This window comes from Sus scrofa, chromosome 9 (assembly GCF_000003025.6).
Source record: "Sus scrofa isolate TJ Tabasco breed Duroc chromosome 9, Sscrofa11.1, whole genome shotgun sequence".
Taxonomy (NCBI): Eukaryota; Metazoa; Chordata; class Mammalia; order Artiodactyla; family Suidae; genus Sus; species Sus scrofa.
Window position 1 is genome coordinate 77,530,459 of NC_010451.4, and position 20,375 is coordinate 77,550,833.

Here is a 20,375-nt window from a genome sequence, read left to right on the forward strand (position 1 = left end):
ATATTTGTTTTTACAAAATACTTCAAAGCAATTTTGATTTGAGGCTCATTTTCCAGACCCCTACCTTTACAATATATATCCAATGTCCTCTGCTATTTGTGGTGATTGGGTTAAGAGTTTGAGACATGCAGTGGAAAGAACCCTGACTTTTTAAGCAGGCAGATGTGGGTTCAAATGGTGACTCTTCTCAACTTGTTCAAGTTACCTGTTAACTTTTTAAAATTTCTGTTTTCTTATTTACAAAATGTTCATAGTGAAAATGAAAAATGAAATTGAAACTAATTTTTTTCCCAAGTGAAATAAAATGTGGACTGTATCTGGCATGTGGTAAATTGGTAGAAAACATTTAAAAAATTGTGGGGGTTCCCTAGTGGCCCAGCAGTTAAAGATTCAGCGTTGTCACTTCTGTGGCTCAGGTTCAATCTCTGACCCAGGAATTTCCACATTCCTCGGATGTGGCCAAAATAATTATCTTGAAAAGTTGGAAACTGTAGATTTAGGACTATTCTTACAGGAGTTTCTTAGGAATTCTAAGTTCACCATGTAGTAATTATTAGCTGACCCTTAAAAAGAGCCTGTTTGGTTGTCAGGCAGTTCATTAGGCATTTGTTGAGCAGCCCCTGTCCCAGGCTCCCTACTTAATCCCAGTGGTATATAGATGCTGTTCAGGGACTTTCAGTCCAGTGAGATAACATGAAAGATGATGAGCAGGGGGCAGCTGCATCCAACAGTGTAATGGAACCTGGGTATTAGAACGTGGGGTTGGCAAACTTTTTCTTTAATTGGCTAGATGAAGCTCTGTGGAACATACTGCGTCTATTGTAACTACTCATCTCTGTGGTTGTAATGCAAAAGCAGCCATAGTTGAGAATGATCATGGGTATGTTCAAGTAAAACTTTATTTACAAAAACGGTTAGCTGATAGGTTTTGGCCCTGTGGGTTCCAAAACAGTTCTGACTCTAACCCTCCACAAGATAAGAATGGTTTTTACATTTTTTAAAAGTTGTTTAATAAAAAGGAAGAAAAGGAATATGCAAAAAACCATTTGTGGTCCACAAAACCTGAAGCATTTTATTTCTAATTTCTAATTCCTAGAGAAAAAGTTTCCTGACCCTTGATTAGAGGAGATGGTGACTGCTAACAAAAGAGAAGGAAAGATAAATATAAGTACTTTGACAGTAAAGAAAGAGAATGTGGCATGGTAGACTTGGGTCCATGAAGGATCCTGGTGAGAAGAATAGGAAATTCTGTGTGCAAATACTGACATACTTACCTGTGCCCCACCCCAACAGTGATTCTCCTAGTTACTACTCATTTATTTTATTGGATTTTCCATGATATATACGTTTTAGCAGCAAATAGAGGGATAAAAGTTAAATACTCTTAGAAATATGTTCCTCTTGGAAAGGAATTAACTTTCCAATATGGATAAAGTCATCAGTCCTTTTCCTCTTGGTATGTATATTGCTTCATAATTTATAACACTCTGCTATTTTTTTTCTTACAGAAATACATTTTCGGGAAATGGCCTCTAAATCTTGGCTGAATTTTTTAACCTTCCTCTGTGGATCAGCAGTCGGATTTGTTTTATGTTCTCAGCTACTTAGTATTTTGTTGGGTGAACAGAGTGACATCCAGCCTAATATTCTTCACAATGATCCTCATGCTAGGCATTCAGATGATAATGGACAGAATCATCTGGAAGGACAGATAAACTTTGGTGCAGATGCTAGCCAACATAAAGGTATTTGTTTACTTTTATTAAGGAGTCAACAGAAGCAATAAATTTTTTTTTGCATGTGTGTACACATTGCTTTATTTTTTTATTACTCAATAAATTTATTACATTTATAGTTGTACAATGATCATCACAACCCAATTTTATAGCATTTCCATCCCAAACCCCAGCAATAACTTTCAATCTATTTAAATGTTGAGAGAATTGAAAAAAGTTATTTATATGAATTTCGTTATATCAGAATATCTTTTGATGAAAACGAGCTTAATTTCAGGTATTAAATGAAAACTCTTGGTTTGCCTCAGGAAAGAAAATTTCTGAAACCCAGCCATTTAGAATGTCAGCTATTGATTTTAAATTTATTTTAAAATAGAAACATTTCAGAAACCATAATTGGGGAAAGGCAAAACTTACAGATTGATTTGTTTCTGAAATTTTTTTATTTTGTCTAGTTTTGTTATCATGGTTATCTGTTTTTTACTGTCATTGTGTCTTAGTTTTTGCTTAGTGTTGTTTTTCTAGAAAAACTCGAGGTATGTAAATCTCAATTTATGTGTTATCAGTAGCTAATATAATCTTTTCTCCTTTTGAGAGGCATAAAAAAAATGAGGGAAATGGAGAACTAGGAATGTGTTATATATAATGACTTCATTTTCTCCTGGTCTCCTACCTCTAACCAGATGTTCTTAGTTGTGTCCTCTATATGCCTCTTAAATACTGGTTTTCTCCAAATTTCTGTCTTTGCGCTCTTTCTTTGCCTTTTTCTTTGTCATCAATCCCCATGATTTTAGTTTTCATCTGTTCGTGACTAACTTTACTTGAGCCTAGTTCCAGACACTCTTGAAGACATTCGCAATTCAAAGATCTCTTCAAATTGTGATTTGACAGAAAAGAATACAGCAGCTTGAAAAACAGTTGGAATTCTGGGATGCCAATGGTTCCCATTAAGGGTTGTTTCCCTTATCTTTTTGGTAGTAAATCACTTCTTTCCTACCTCTCAAGCGGAGGTTGAGGGAGAAGCTATCACATCCTGGCTAAGTTTTATGAACTAGCAAGTAAATACATACTATTATAAACTGTGTCATGTGTGCCATTTATATGAGAGTGATTCACCTCTGAGCTGGTGCTGTTGTGTTCTTATCGTAGAATAGTTTGATTATTGTGCACTTGCCCCGCACATTTCTGTAGGTCTTCAGTTGATCAGTTGGAGCCAGCTTCTCTACTACTGATAGGCTGTATTAGCTCACTGCACGTGCATGTCCTAGGACCTACTTGTCCTGCTTGATGGTCCATAAAATGTGGGGTATATTAAAGACCTGTCTTCCTCTCAGACTTAACATGTATAAAGCACACTCCTTTTTCTTCCTGATCCTAAAGTTTGCTCTTCCTCCTCTTATATATAGCTCATTACTTTCTGCCTAAGTAAGAAAATATGAAGTTGTGGTAGGTGCTTTTCTTTGCTTACCAATCAATCCCATTCGTTGTAAATTCTAATAATCTACTTCTTTACCATTTTTTAGGTTTCTTCTCAATCCATAGCACACTTCCCCTAGTTCAGGCCTTCAGTTATATCCATGTACCTGCACCCAACCCAATTTCACCAGGCCTTTTGTCCTTTCTTCGGGTGAGCTTTTTACTCATTTAAAGACCTGATTTCTGCATCCTCTCTTATTTTTCCTGGTATTGCTTGTATCTCTCCTTCTTCCCTGTTCTAGCCAGCTTCCCTTTCCACCATAGTATCTAGCAGCCACTGCTTTCTTTTACCCTCAACACATTGAGCCCTTTATACATACCTCTATCATAACATCTCTTAGTATACGGCAAATACTGGTTTGTATGCCAAGCCCCTATGCTAGACTGAATTCTTCTGTAGTGGGACATGTGTCTTATTCATCTTTTTATCTCCTGTACCAGCTCATGCCTACTACAGTGTAATTCACAAATGAATAGTTGAAAGAATAAGAACTACCTACCAGGTTCCAGAAGTAGGGAGAAAGATGTCTTGCTCTTAGTGAAACATGTTGATTCCCACTTCCACCATTTTCCCTGCCCATTGAGGATTTGGCATATCTGAACAGCTAAGAGATTGGGCTCCTCATGTATAGGAAATGTGAATGGTCTTTGACTGAAGAGAGGGTAGTTTTGTCTGGTTTCAGATTATGAATTCTTGATATTCAGAGGGATACGAAAATATTTTCCTGCCCTGCCCAACTTTTCCTTCTGCTCCCTCTCAGCTAAATAAGTAGACATTTGCGCCTCCAGTTGTAAATTTTTCACACGACTGAGCTTTTGTAACTTACAGGTTGACCTTAACTTTAAGGATATGTTTCTTCAGGCCTAGAGCCCTGCTGCATGAAGTGTGTTTTTGCAGACTGATGTTGGTCAACAACTAAGTATTGAAGTGCTAAGTATTGAAATCAGGATTAAAGTTAGAAACGTATATGGTAATTTGATAGCAATTTTGTGTAAATCTAAAAATAAAACTTAGGGCTTATATTTTATTAGTAATTCTTTTTTAACATATTTATAAAAGTATAGGTCTCTTAACTATAGGAAATAAAAATTAATCCTTCACCAAGCATTGATCTAGAATCCCATGGTTAGTTTCTTCCTTTAGACAAGGCTACATTCAAAATTTTGTCCTGATCTAATAGCCTGTGAATTGTTTGTTACCTGTTTGCATCCTGATAAGCAGCTTGCACCAGGATGTAACTCAGTTAAGCTCACTGCTTAGTTAAGTGGACTTTCTGGTGGGTATAGCAAGACTTACTCGATGAAAGAAGTAATATGTTGCTTTATATTCTGACGTAAGCTCACTATTTCTTTGCAAATCAGTACTTTGAAAAACACTGCTGTAAACAATCTTGGAAATACTACCTCTATCTGTTCTTCTGTTCTCTTTCTCAGTAGTAGATTTACATTTTGGAATGAGGTATGTTACTATAAGAAGTAATCTCAGTTTTGCATTAAGTCCTCTTTTTAGAACTGGAGTAGACATGAAAGCCTTTTTAAAACCACCTCAGAATTCTTTTAAAAATTCATAATGGTGGACTATTATGGACTCCAAAATGAACTGCTATTTGATTAGCTTGTCTTTTCTGCCCTTCAGAAGCTTATCCGTAGCAGCAAGAAATTGCCGTCAGTGTTCTGTTGAGAACCAGTTGAAGCTTTCTTTGTTGAATGTAGGGAAAGTAGAGACCTTATAAGCAGTGACTGACAGGTGTAAGAATCCCCAAGAGAATTTGTTAAAATGCAGTTTCTGCTTCACTAGATCTGGAGCTGGGACTAAGATGCTGCATTTCTAACAAACTCCCAGAGAATGCTGGTGCTGTTGGTCACTGAACTACAGTTCAGTTAAAAAGGATTTAAGTCATAGTGATGATCGTTGTTATTTTTCTTTTCTTTTTTTTTGTCTTTTTTGTCTTTTTGCTATTTCTTGGGCCACTCCTGTGGCATATGGAGGTTTCCAGGCTAGGGGTCGAATTGGAGCTGTAGCCACCGGCCTACGCCATAGCCACAGCAACGCTGGATTCGAACCGTGTCTGCAACCTACACCACAGCTCAGGACAACGCCGGATTGTTAACCCACTGAGCAAGGGCAGGGACCAAACCCGCAACCTCATGGTTTCTAGTCGGTTTCGTTAACCACTGCGCCACGATGGGAACTCCCCTTGTTATTTTTCTTTCTTTCTTTCTTTTTTGCCTTTTTAGGGCCGCACCCACGGCACATGGAGGTTCCCAGGCTAGAGGTCCAGTTGGAGCTGTTGCCGCTGGCCTACGCCAGAGCCACAGCAACGCCAGATCCCAGCCAAGTCTTCCACCTACACCACAGCTGACGGCAACGCCAAATCCTTAACCACTGAGCGAGGCCAGAGATCAAACCCGAAACTTCATGGTTCCTAGTCAGATTCATTTCTGCTACGCCACAATAGGAACTCCAACTCTTGTTATTTCTTGACTAAGATTGACATGAAACCAATAAATCAGAGTATCAGTTCATATTAGATTGAGTTTTGCTTTCTTTCAGCTGAATTGCTAATGGTAGAGAGGTATATAGAAGAGGGAGGCCTTTGAAATTGTTTAAGAAAATGTCTTCTTCGGTGTAATTTATTTGGATTTTACATCTGTTTAAATATAACTAAATTTTTTTGTTTGTTTAATAGATGAGAACACAGACATCGCTGAAAACCTCTATCAGAAGGTTAAAATTCTTTGCTGGGTAATGACAGGGCCTCAAAATCTAGAGAAAAAGGCCAAACATGTCAAAGCTACATGGGCCCAGCGTTGTAACAAGGTGTTGTTTATGAGTTCAGAAGAAAATAAAGACTTCCCTGCTGTGGGATTAAACACCAGAGAAGGCAGAGACCAACTGTACTGGAAAACAATTAAAGCTTTTCAGTATGTTCATGATCATTATTTAGAAGATGCCGATTGGTTTTTGAAAGCAGATGATGATACGTATGTTATACTAGATAACTTGAGATGGCTTCTTTCAAAATACAACCCTGAAGAACCCATTTACTTTGGGAGAAGATTTAAGCCCTATGTAAAGCAGGGCTACATGAGCGGAGGTGCAGGGTATGTACTGAGTAAAGAAGCCTTGAAGAGATTTGTTGATGGATTTAAAACAGACAGATGTACACATAGTTCCTCCATCGAAGATTTAGCTCTGGGGAGATGCATGGAAATTGTAAATGTAGAAGCGGGAGATTCCAGAGACACCACTGGAAAAGAAACTTTTCATCCCTTTGTACCAGAACACCACTTAATCAAGGGGTATCTGCCTAGAACCTTTTGGTACTGGAATTATAACTATTATCCTCCTGTAGAGGTAAGTTTAGAAATCTTATTGCTCTATAAATACATAGAATGACTTTTATTTACTCTGAAAATACCCAGCTAATAATGTATTTCTTTAGTATTAATAACCAAGAATCTCCCAAGTCTTTATGTATCAAATGGCAATATAGGAATGTAGATGAGAACAGAGGTGTCAGCAATAGTAATTCAGCAAACATTTGTATTACTATATGGCAGGCACTAAGAATATAGCAGTAAACGTGGACAAGTTCCAGTTCTCATGAATCTTACATTCTGGACAAGGAGACATACAATAAACAGGCAGACAAGTGAAGTTATAATATGATTTAGGTGTAGCAATAAGTACCCTGAAGAAAAATAAATCCACATAAGAGGATGGAGATTGACTCAGGGTGGAATGAGGTACTCTGGTTTGGGTGATTAAGGAAGGCCTCACTAAAGGGTAACTTTTGAACAGAAAGCTCAGTGAGGCTAGAAAGCAAGCTATGGGATGGTCTGGGTAAAGAGCCTTCTAGTCTTCAGGACTGATGCATGAAAAGCCTTTGAGGTTCAGAAAGAGCTAGGTTCAAATCCTGCTTTCCCATTTAATAGTTAAATGACCTTAGACGGACAGAGTTTGCTTAACTTCTAAGTCTCCCCATTTGTAAGTGGGCCTGATTTACCTGTCTCATTCAGTGGTCTTTACGGTGTAAGAACAGTGTCTCACACAATGAGCACCTAAGTCCTGGCTCTCACTTGACACCGTAGCATACGTTCCTGAGAATTTTACCTAAAATACATTGCTTCATTAAATATTTCAGGTATACAGCTAAATATTTGAGGAGGATATACTGTTTTGTTCCCACCACCCATTTATAGCAAATATTAATCTTTTGCCCGTTAGCTTCAGATTTTTTTCAAAGAAAAAGATACAGATGAGACCTGTGTACCCTCCTCAAGATGTCTTGCCTCCTTCTGCAGAGTTAACCACTACCATGAAGTGTAGTATTAATCACTACCATGCATGTTTTTATATTTTTCTATATGTTTATGTACCCGTAAATAATAGCATATCATTTGGCAGTTTTTAAAATAAATGGTATACCATGTGTATCCTTGAGCATATGCCTTTTTCACACATTAGAATTTATCAACATTAATGTATGTATCTGCTTCATTAATTTAGATTGCTGTGTAAAATGTAGGATATGAATATATTGTAACTAAGCCATTCTCCTGACGATGTACATTTAGTAGGCTGTTGCCTGTTTTTCACTGTATGACCATTGCAGCAGTGAATAACTGGAGACTGGGAGTCATGAAACCTAGCTTTTAGACTCAGTCCTCATGTTGATATGTCTCTCATCAAGTTACTAGTGCTCTTTGCCTTCTTTCTCTTTGGCCCTAAGGTACAAATCATATGCTTCATGGTATCAGTCTCTTCTTCAAAAGCCAGTGTTTTCAAATTATCGTCTAAAACAGTGGTTCTCAACCAGGGGCTTTTTTTTGCCTCCCGGATGATATTTGGCAAAATCCGGAGACCTTTTTAGTTGTTAACTTAGTGGAGGCTACTGAATTCCAGTGGATAGAAACCACAAGATTGTAAACCTACTAGATGCTGAACATTCCTCAGTGCACAGGACAGCCCTCCACAATAAGACTTATCCAGCCCGTAGCGCTGAGACTGAAACCTTGACCTGGAACATCTGATCCAAGCCTTAAGCTAACAGCTTTAAAAGGAAATTTTGAAGCAGATCACTCCTGTTTCAACCATCAACCACCAGCATGTTCTTGGTGCTTACACAGAAATAACTAATCCTTACAGTAATCCTGAATTTAATAGATGACAAAACTAGGCTCAGGAAAGTCAGGTAACTTGCCTATCCTGGTAGGTAATGTAGGCACTACTGCAGACCACTCTGATTCTAAAAGCTCTTCTTATTTCCATCATGAGCTCCTCTTTATAATTAATAGGATATGTGCCCCTCCAAAGAGGGTAGGGGATGTATTAAAATGAATATTTTGTTGTTGGGATAAAATTCCCCTTGAATAAATAAACATTTTAAACTTCAGTTTTATGTAATGAGATTGTTTGAAACCGTATCCTAGCATCTTATTGTTAATATAGATGCAAGACTATCCTAAACTTTAAAACAGATATATTCCCAAGTCTGCCTTTTGATAGTCTATTTTTGTTTTGGTTTTAGTGAGTTACTATGGATGCTTTTGTAGTATAAACTTAAACCATTGCAAGCTTACTTGACCTCTTCCCTTCTTAATTCTACACCCCTTCCCATACAAAAATATACCCAAACTCGACTTTCCATTTGTAACTTTCCCTTTAAGAGTACTGCTCACAGTTTCCACCTTCAAATAGGGTGTACCTAAGAATATACTTTCTATTAACAAAATAAACATTTCTGTAGTGCATGTTTTATTTAAATAGTAGTGGTTTTTCATATGGGTGGAAATTTTTATGTTCCTTCTATAAAAAATTTGAGTTATTTTGAAGACTATAAAATAGACTCGGAAGTTCCAAAATTGACCAAACCTTCTAATGCTGCCTCTTCGGTCTTAAGAGGTTTTGTATAAACCTGATATGAGGAGTTCCTGTTGTGGCTCAGTGGTTAGGTTAGCCAACTCGACTAGCATCCATGAGGACGCAGGTTCAATCCCTGGCCTTGCTCTCTGTGTTAAGGATCTGGTGTTACCATGAGTTGTGGTGTAGGTCACAGGTATAGCTCAGATCCTGTGTGGCTGTGGCTCTGGCATAGGCCCATGGCTACAGTTCCAGTTGGACCGCTAGCCTGGGAACCTCCATATGCCACAGGTGTGGCCCTAGAAGACAAAAAGACACCCCCCCCAAAAAAAAACCTGGTATGAAATCAAACTTATGTTATTACTCAATATTTAATACATTGTCTTCTCTCTAAAGGAGTTGTTTTCAAAGCCATCCTGAATTTCATACATGCACTTTCTCTGAGTAATCACTAAAAATACAGTGTAGAAAATCTTTATCTAGCGGGTTAGGGTCTGAGATATGCTAGTTGATCAAAGAGTTAAGTTCTTAGGTTGGTTGTTCAGAACTTAGTCTTCAAGTACACCACCTTCTCATTTTCCTAGAAGTACGTCCATTCCCAGGAATAAAATCTGTTCCCTACAACTACAGTCTATTCCCTAGCAATAGATTTTTCACCAGAAAATTTGAAATCAGGCTTAATAGAGTGATCTTAAAATACAGTGAATTGTATGGAGTTCTCGTTGTAGCTAAGTAGGTTAAGAACCCAACTAGTATCCACGAGGATGTGGCTTTGATCCCTGGCCTTGCTCAGTGGATTAAAGATCCGGCATTGCCACAGCTACATTGTAGGTCACAGATGCAGTTCTCAGACTCATCTGGCGTGCTGTGGTATAGGCCAGCAGCTGCAGCCCCAGTTCAACCCCTAGCCTGGAAACTTCCATATGCTGCAGGTGTGGCCCTAAAAGTAAATAAATAAATAATAAACTGAATTTTAAAATATTTAAATATATATGTGCATATATATCCATCTCTCTGCAAGTGAAATTGCCTTTTTCTTAGGTCAGAAATGATCAAATATGGTTCATTATATTAGTTCTTCAGTTTTATTTACATTAACTCTCATCCATTTGAAACTTGCTGGTATATGGTTGATGTAGAGAGCTCCTAATTTTTCCAAATTGTTAACTAGTTATTGCAGTACAATTTATTAACTAAGTTTTACTTTCATTACCAATTTAAAAATATGTTCTTACTATCATTCACTGTAGCATTACTTATAGTTAGGATCGGTATCTGGAGTATCAGTTCTGACCTATTATTCTCTGTGGTTTTGGCTCAGCACCATATTGGACCTTGTAGCTTTACAAAATTTCTAAGTTATTAATCTAAGAGTGTGTGTTCCGCTCCTTTATTTCTCTCTTTTTCTTTTAAATTGTTTTGGCTATTCTATCTTTGCATATAAATTTATTAATTTAGAAACAGCAGACATTTTTGTTTGCCCTGGTTTCTTTATGTTGCCTTTTAGGTTCCCTAGTAAAATTTTATACATTTCTTCAAATAGATCTTTATTCCTTAACCAACTCCCTAGGTTTTTAATATTTTTTTTGCTTATCACTTGGGCTCTTAAAACTTTTTAACTGATAAATGAAAGCTGTTGTTTTTTTAAAGCACCTTTAAAACCTGGCTCTGTTCCTGAATTTTTTATTTCTGATGATTTTTCACAATTCTCTTGAGTTTTGGGGGTAACCATAATCATATGCAGAGTTAGGTATTTTGTTTCTAACAACTATAGATGTTTTCTTGTACTGCCTTTTATTGCTTATAAAGCTTAGCAATAACAGTATCCTGGCCATTCAGTAAACAATATAAAAGCACAATAGAGTATAATATAATTAATGCAGTAAATCTTATCAAAATATTATTGTAATATTTCGGTTATATAAAATTGCTCCAGAGAGGATCAGTAATTTAATATTAACTTCTCTTGTTCTAGCGTTTAGTTTAATATGCAGTGGCCACTATAATAGCCACTAACCACATATGACTATTAAGTGCTTGAACTATGGCTGTTGAAATTTAGATGTGCTCATATTTAAAAGTCATACTTGATTTCAAGGACTTAGCACAAAGAAAAAGAATAATTTCCTTAATAATATTTTAAAGTATTAATCACCTATTGAAACATTAAGAAAAGATCAATATTGATTCATTCAGTTAAAATATATTCAAATGAATTTCACCTATTTCTTTCTACTTTTCAAGTATGGCTACTACATTATGTGACTCACATATATCTATTGGACAGAGCTAGTTGGTTTGATAATCACAAGTTGACTTATTTGTTTACTTTTCATTTTCTTATTCTTTTTTATTTAATGGCTGCAGCTGTGACATATACAAGTTCCTGAGCCAGGGACTGAGATTCTTGAGCTGCAGCTGCAACCTACGCCAGCCACAGCTGCAGCAATGCTTGATCCTTAAACCCACTGCACTGGGCCGAGGATCAAAGCTGCACCTCTGCAGTGACCTAAGCCTCTGCTATCAAATTCTTTTCTTTCTTTCTTTTTTTTTTTTTTTTTTTTTTTTTTTTTTTTTTTTTTTTTTTGTCTTTTTAGGACCGCACCCGAGGCATGTGGAGGTTCCCAGGCTAGGCATCTAATTGGAGCTGTTGCTGCCGGCCTACGCCAGGGCCACAGCAACGTAGGATCCGAGCCATGTCTGTGACCTACACCACAGCTCACAGCAACATCAGATCCTTAACCCATTGAGCAAGGCCAGAGATCGAACCCTCATCCTCCTGGATTCTAGTCTGATTTGTTTCTGCTTTTCCACGAAGGGAACCCTTTCATATTCCTATTCTCCCTAAAGATGTAAAAAGTAGGCGTCAGGAGTTCCCAGTGTGGCACAATAGGTTAAGAATCTGACTGCAATGGCTCAGGTTGCTACAAAGGCACAGGTTCAATCTCTGGCCCAACACAGTGGGTTAAAGGACTTGGGATAGGTCATAGCTGCAGCTCAGATGAAGTCCCTGGCCCAGGAACTTTCATATGCCTCAGGTACAGCCATAAATTTTTAAATAATTTTTTTTTTTTAAATAGGCACCAGATAATTTACCAATGCTTACATGGTTGTCCAAGAAAGCCACATATTCAGTGTTTGTTTCAAAGGAAAATTCAGAGAAAAGAGTAGAGAAAATACAGTGGACAGTTTCTTAATAATTTTTACTGCATTGTAAGCTGTATACTTCCAAACATGAATTATTAAATGTTCAATTTAATAAGTCAGTATGAATCTTCTCTGGGAACTTGCCAGACTGTTTTTCTCCCTGGTTGCTTGCAAAGACATTAGATAGAGTCACCTGAGTGAGTCTCCAGATCCCCATTCTGACCCCAGAATAACGTTGTGACTATTTAATTCTGGGACTAGTTTTTTAAACTTCTCTTTTCTTTATTCTCTTGTTTTTATTCCTCTTTATTTGTTTTGTTTTTGCTAGTTTTTGTCTTGTTTTAAATCTACCCCCACACCAACTCTATTAAAAATCCATGAGAATTATATAACTGAACAAAGGTTTAACTCTGACCGACTTAGCTGAGGGCCACCTGAGTTTGATTATTGTCAGTCATAGCTAACATTTATTGTGCATTTCCTACAGGTAAAGCGTGGTACCAGGCATTTTACACACATTGTCTCCTTTAAGTAGTTATCTTCTGCACATGAGGAGATTGAAGCTTGTAGACATTAAGTAATTTGCCCAAGATTATACACTAGTAGGCAAAGTTTGGACTCAAACTGAGGATTAACTGAGCAGTTCCTCTTAAATGCTGTTTGGGTTGATGTTTAGATGAAGTATTAGGTTGCAGACATATGATGGGTAAGGCTTTGTAGTCACTGAAAGTTCCAAAGATGTCTTTCTGAGGCTGAGACAAGCAAAAATTCATAATGAGAAAATTATGAAGAGAAAGCAAAACTTGAAGAAATAGAGCTTTTTCCTTTGTATAGCTGACCCTTAAAGAAGTCTAAAGATTTTTTTTGTGCTAAAACATTATAGGGCACATGAGAATATTATTTCAGATATACTTTAGCAATTTCATGTTTGATTTTTAAATCATTGGGAACTCTGAAAATTCTTGGTTTCTTTTACAAGTGTAATAAATTATGTACGTCTGCTTTACTTTACCAGTTTTAATGCTTGACTTCTGTTAAAATGGGTGTTTCTTTTATCAGTATGTGAATATTGTATCTAGACAATGTGCTGTATATTAATGCCTGTTTCCACTACTTTTTTAGGGTCCTGGTTGCTGTTCTGATCTTGCAGTTTCTTTTCACTATGTTGATCCTACAACTATGTATGAGTTAGAATACCTCGTTTATCATCTTCGTCCATATGGTTATTTATACAGATATCAACCTGCCTTACCTGAAAAGATGCTAAAGGAAATAAGTCAAGTATACAAAAATGAAGATCCAAAAGTAAATTGAGAACTCTTGAAAGAAAAACATAACAGGTGTAAAATGTCTAGCACTGCACTGAAGAACTTCTCCATTTCTGATGTAGAACACTGGAATCCCAGTGAGGAATTCTAAGTGAGCATTCCATATTAGAAATATTTCATATGAATGACTGTAAACTGAAGCTTTAAATGAGCTGTGAATCTGTTAAAATGTGTTTTGATACAGATAGATATATATATATATATGAAAAACTTGTGTTTTTAAAATGTGGCCAGGCAAGAGTTCCCTGGTGGCTCAGTAGGTTAAAGATCAAGCATTGTCGCTGTTGTGACATGGGTTTGATCCCTGGCACAGGAACTTCCACTTGCCTTGGACATGGCCAAAATAAAATAAATAAATAGAATAAAATAAACTCTGGCCAGGCAGAGGGACTAGAAAAAGAGGTTCTGTTGCCTGGTTCCTGACCACATAAATTATTTTCACTGAGGAACTGTTAAATTTACTAAAACTACACTGCACTATGTTAGTAATCCACACACAATGCTAAATAGATCTGCCTTAAAAAAATTTAGAAGGAAACATTGTTGCCCAGTGTTGTTTGGAAACTCAAAATTTATATTTGCAGTATGATATAAATTGAAGCAAACTCTCCCCCCAACCCATACACATGCAGGTTGTTTTTTTTTTTCTTTGTTTTTTGCTTTTTTAGGGCCACGCATGCAACATATGGAAGTTCCCAGGCTAGGGGTTGAATAGGAGCTGCAGCTGCCAGCCTACACCGCAGTCACAGCAATGCCAGATCCTAACTATGTCTATGACCTACACCCCAGCTCACAGCAACCCTGGATCCTTAACCTACTGAGCGAGGCCAGGGATCCAACCCCCATCCTCATAGATCCTAGTCAGGTTCGTTATTGCTGAGCCACGATGGGGACTCCATACACATGCAGTTTTGTCTAATGAAAATTTTGCTGTGACTGTTTATAATTGGCAGTATTTCTTCCAGAAGAAGGTAGAATAAGAATCGCACTTATCCTAAAGTGCATTAATAAAACCACATTTTGAAATTATCATTGGCCTTGACTGTATTATGTACTTAGTTCTAATTAATAGTTAATCTTTTTCGAAGTCCCTGTTGTCTCTTTTCTAAACATTTAACCATTCTTGAATGCCATTCTCAACTATTAATATTTATTTACTGAAAGCATTAATAGCATTCTATAAACATGCATTTTTAAATATTTTATTCCTAAGCTTACCCATTGTTAATTATGGGTAACTAATAAATAGTAAATGTAATGCTATTTGGGGATGCTTTTCTTACATTAGTACCACTCTCAGGAATCACTAAGTGACATTTTTAATTGATTATTTAAAATTCTTTCCAATTATGTAATTATAGTTCCTTTCATTCTCATCCCATAGAGAGATGAGAACTTGTTTGTGCCTTTCATAACTTGTGTAAAGCAGAGTTTTGAAATTCATTTTCAGGATCTGAGGTGGCTATTAGTTATGCTGGCAAAATAATTTGCGAGATTTTGACCAGAGTTAATTAAAAGCATTAAAAAATGCAGACTGCTTAAATAAACTGAAATATGTCAACTATTAAAAGACAGAATACTTAATTTAAGAACAACAGCCTGAATTTTGATGCTGACTTATTTGGGGATGATTGTTTTGCCAGTGGACAGTTGTAACGGAGCAGAATACCCATTCAAGACTCATCAAAAACACATTCATGAATGTTCTCATTTTAGTGACCCTCTATTTAAAGAATTTCTAGAAGGAAAGAAAATTTAAAATTTTTGTTGTCTTTAGCAATATCACCTGAGTGTATCATAATAGAATACAGACTTTCTATAAGATTATTTTAAATGTTACAAATAATTTACATTCCTCTCATGTGTTATCCTGATGTTCATTTTCTGTGGTTGTCATGCCATTGAATCTGCTGCTTATTAGCTAAATAGTTTGTTTTATTGTGCCAAAACATGTCAAAACCATGACCTCTTTGGATGTTTTATTTGAAAGGATGTTCATCCTAGTGGCTGATTATGGATTCCTCTGTCTACGTAGTGAAAACTGACACCCATTTTTACCTATTGTTTTTTGTTACTTTCATGGTGATATCATCTGCCAAAGTTTCAAGGCATTCATTTGATTCTTTGAACAACTCTTTACCTTGGTATGGATGTGAATTTATTTGCAGTCCATATATGCTACTTTTCTGTACTAAAAGTATAAATGGTTTACCATGACATCCAAAAACTTAAAATTGCCTCAAAGGAGGTCACCATGGTGATGAATCCTGGGGTCTGGAGTCAGACTGCCTGGTTTAAATTCTTGCTCCATCACTAGTTTTGAAAGCTTGAGCAATTTACCTAATCTCTGTGCCTCAATTTCATCATCTGTAAATTAGGGACAGTAATACCACCTACCTCACGGGACTGTTAAGAGGATTAAATGAGTGAATATGTGTATGACTTTTAAGAACACTGACCCAGAGTATGGAGTACTAAGTGTAGAAGTTTTCTTGTTATTCTTTATCTTGGAGTGTAGATATTTGTTTTAAATGAATGAAAAATATGCTTTAATCAAATCAGATATTAAAGGAAATATTTCATATATTTCTTCTAATAATTAATAGCTAGTTTTTCTTTGACACCTACTGTGTACCAGGTGGTGTGCTTAGATACTCTGTATACATTAGTGTTTATCCTCACAAATTAGGTGTTATTCCCATATTATAGATGAGAAAATTGAGGCTCAGAGAACTAAAGTCATTTTCCACTGTCACAGAGCTAGTAAGTAACGGAGCTAAGATTTATTATACTCCAAGCCTATGTATTTTTGGTACTATGTCAGCATTGATGTTAGTCATTTAGCATTATTTCCATTTTTATTTAATGACATGTGACATCTAATACATTGGCCAGTAATAATCAAATTAGCCAGCTAAATTGTCCTTGTGGTTCTTACACTCTTGCCTGGGAGCTTGTTAAAATGGAGATTTCAAGACCTCAATCCCAGAAATTCTGATTCTGTCATGGGATCCAGGAGTATGCTTTCTTGGCAATGGTTCTCAAAGTGTAGTCCCAACCAGCAGCATCAGCATCACCTGGGATCTGTTGGTCCTCTCCTAGGCTTCACCCCAGACCTACCAAATCTGAAACTCAGATGGTGTAGAGGCTAGTGATTATGTTTAAACAAGGCTTCCAGGTGAGTCTTATTCAGCCTTCCTCTAAAACCGGGTAATTCTGGTGCAAATAATCTTTGGAACACCCCCCAGGATTACTTGCCCTTAAGATTGTCTGTCAAAGATTTACGTAATGCATGTTTTAAATCACTGTAGTCCAGGATCACACTATATATTAAATGTAAAAGCCTAAAGATAATTTAAAGGGTCAGTGGATCATTCCATCTTGGCAAAATCAGAGTGACAGTAAATTATAAAGTTTAGTGATTTCATGTTGGGGCAGGAAAGGTTAAGTAAGTACATATTGATTTCACTAAAAGCATACCTAAATGAATGTCATCAAAAATGTCCACAATTTTTAGGAAAAAAAATTTAAAAAGAGGTAGCACAGTATTGTTTTATAATGTTCAGAGTGTTTTTCTGCTAATTCATACTATCAGAATTTTACTAGTTGCAGGAATCAGTTGATTGTCCTATATGACCTAACAAAAAAACACTCCAAGTATTTGATAGAGCACATAAAACCAGGTTTCATGATGATAATGACTACCTGTCTTTTAAATTCAGATTTTTGTCATCTGGGTAAATGATTTTTGTGTTGTCTTAAAACATAAGGCTTTTGCTCTCTTATATTCTCCAATATCAGTATACTTATATTTTCAAGTGGAAAGTTGATAGATGATACAAAGCAGATTTTTGTCCCAGAGTTCAATTATTTGGTTTCAAGTATCTTAAACTTCAGAAGAGTTTTTGTTACTGTAAGAAGATTCAAAAATAAATCACTAACCAGTTTTTAGTATTTTAAAAAACATGGTAATTGGATCTGAGCATTAAATTTGCCAACTGGTTATTTTCATAATTGTTTGAGTATTAATTTTTCACTTCCTTGAGCTTGTTACGCTATATACCAGATTGAAGCTTGAAAAAAAAAAAAATCCCATGTTTGATTGATTAGATCAAGTCAACCCTTTTGATTTTCATTTCTCTGGAGAATTCTTTGACAATTTCTGCTTCTTTGTATTTATTGCCCATCCTTCTTTCCTTAATAACTAACATCCATTCTCTGTTTTTAATGCTGCCTTCACAAAGTTAATTTGGCTGTTGGTAGTGACTAGAGTTTGTATGTGTCGCTTACATAATTTTATACCTATTAACTTTAGATTTCCCTGTGAGATTGGAAGTAAAAATCTAAGAATAATGCTTGCTGGCTCTCAGGATACTTGACCTACTTAAAAGTCTACAATTTTAGGGAGTTCCCGTCATAGCTCAGTGGTTAATGAACCTGACTAGTATCCATAAGGATGTGGGTTCAATTCCTAGTCTTGCTCAGTAGATGAAGAATCCAGCATTGCCTTGAGCTGTGGTGTAGGTTGCAGGTGTGGCTCAGATCTGGCATTGCTGTGTTTGTGGCGTAGGCCAGCAGCTACAGCTCTGATTTGGCCCCTAGCCTGGGAACTTCCATATGCTGTGGATGTGGCCCTAAGTAGACAAAAGACAAAAAAAAAAAAAAAAAAAAAAAGTTTGCAATTTTAAACTAATCCTAGATATACAATTATTAAATGAAGTAAAGTTATCTGGATTCTACCACTCCCCCACTTCCCCTTTTCTCAAAAGGTCTCATTTGCCTCATTTTTCTACTTATTTGTAGTAGGCCTGGCAGAAGCATACTTAAGAAATCATGGGGTGGGGTGTAGCAGGTGAAGAGAAGTTCCCTTGTGGTATAGTGGGTTAAGGATCCAGTGTTGCCACAGCAGTGGTGTAGGTCGTGACTGTTGCATGGATTTGATCTCTGGCCCGAGAATTTCCACATGCCATAGGTATGCCCAAAAGAAGAAAGGAAAAAAAAGAAAAGAAATCTGGAGGCCAACATGTGGTTTATTTTGTGCTAAATGTGCTCTTATTGATTTTTAAAAATGACATGTTTATATATATTGGAGTTGAAATTTTAATACAGATTAAAATAAACTTTATAAATTATCTTTTGAGAAACCAACTCTAAAACTAGTTTCAGAGTTGAATAGAGTTGAACTCCTTTACCTCTCTGGTTTTTAGTTTATATCAGTTAAATTTAAATAACTTTTCAGGGCCCTGCAAATTAATAATTCATGTAAAGTATATTATTAAAGGGAAACTAATCTTACTGCTAAGCAGTGTGTTATATTACCCAGCAAATGTTTGTGTTTTGGAATTTTAAAAATTAATGTAAGGTAAAATAGTATCGTAAATGGTTTAAAAATGTTTGGTGACTTGCTTATTTTAAGTGATCACCAATAAGTCAGAAAAATGTATTTTTAAATATGTTTTTTAAAGTGCCTTTTGAACATTTTTAAACAATGGATTTAAACAACTGCATAAAATAAATTACCATGTTTAAAGCTGTTTTATCTGATTATTTTTAACTGATATAAAAGTTGCTGAAGAAACATTGTCTTTACTTGATAGTCTTGGGTTATTTTACCAAAAATATTAAACTATTTTCCCATCAAAGTTCTTCTTCAGTTTAAATAGGCATAAGTAACTTTATTGCGTGATTATTATTTTTCTTTAAAGCAACAAAATATTCCATCTCTGACTTTGAAAAATGTACCTTAAAAAACAGGAGCCCTTATACTGTAGGCCGGGTAAGTGTATCTGTTTGTATCTGTGTATAGGTATGTATAAATGTTATAGAGAGAAAAAGAAAAGATTGCTTTTCTGTTTCTTGGTATATTTTGATCTGTCATGTACACTGAGAAATTAATTTATTCAACTAATTATTTATTCAAATTATTGTGCCCAACACCTACTAGAAATACAGTGGTGAACAAGATATACAGGATTCTTGTTTTCATAGAGCCTTAATTCTACAGTTAATGAATGAAGAAACAAGGTATTTCAGAGAGTGATGTTAAGAAAACAAGAGAGTGATGATATATATGGTAGAGCAGTTTTCAGGGTGGGGCGTCAGGGAAGATCTCTGAGGAGGTAATATTTGAGTTGACCTGAATGACAGCCATTTTATATACTTAAAGGCTTTTATATCTATGAAGTTCTTTGCTCCTGCTATGTAAGAAAGTGATAATGTTTCCCACCTTGCTTAATCATGCTTTGGGCATATGTGAAGGCTCACTGAAATGCGACCTATAGGCCAAAAATTTTGTGGTTTTAGACATTGTTCATCCAGAGCTCAGGTCTATCAAAAATAGATTAGTCTGAGACTTTTGAGATGTGAATAAAAATTGACCTACCTCTTCCTAAGTAAATTATTACAGATGTCTATAAGGCCGCTGATCTAGCCTTTCTGCCTCAAATTTCAGTAACTTGCTACCCAATATGTTCCTTCCTAGTGCATATGTACATATATGTATGTACCCACATGTATACGTCATTTAGCCTAAGCAGCTTTAGAATAGCTGAGTAGATAAAGGCTCCTTCATGTTGCTTTAATAGCAGAATTGTATAGTTTAACACAGTGGTATTTAGTTGTACAGCTAACTAATGTCAGAGAAGAAATTTATTTACCTAAATACATATAGGTTTACTAACTTTTTAAGTTTTCCAAAGGTATAGTCCGGGAAAGTGTACAAGGTTATTGTTGAATTTATCTTCTTGCTAAAAGAAAGGGCTCTACCCCAAACATATTTTACATTAGATTTAATAATACTGACAATATAGGTTCCACAAACAG

General features: G+C 36.1%; 1 protein-coding gene across 6 annotated transcripts in view; it reads left to right on the top strand.

Annotated features, from left to right (window-relative positions):
• C1GALT1 (core 1 synthase, glycoprotein-N-acetylgalactosamine 3-beta-galactosyltransferase 1) overlaps nucleotides 1–19,087 on the top strand; it is a 40,204-nt gene extending 21,117 nt beyond the window's left edge. For 4 of the 6 annotated variants that reach the window (XM_021063389.1, XM_021063388.1, XM_003130167.5 and 1 more), the window contains 3 exons: nucleotides 1,509–1,745; nucleotides 5,903–6,570; nucleotides 13,348–19,087. In XM_021063389.1, coding sequence (XP_020919048.1) covers nucleotides 1,526–1,745; nucleotides 5,903–6,570; nucleotides 13,348–13,539 — 1,080 coding nt within the window. In that variant the 5' untranslated portion in view covers nucleotides 1,509–1,525 and the 3' untranslated portion in view covers nucleotides 13,540–19,087. The remainder of the gene's footprint in view (nucleotides 1–1,508; nucleotides 1,746–5,902; nucleotides 6,571–13,347) is intronic. The other 2 variants (XM_005667635.3, XM_021063390.1) reach the window with 1 other exon arrangement.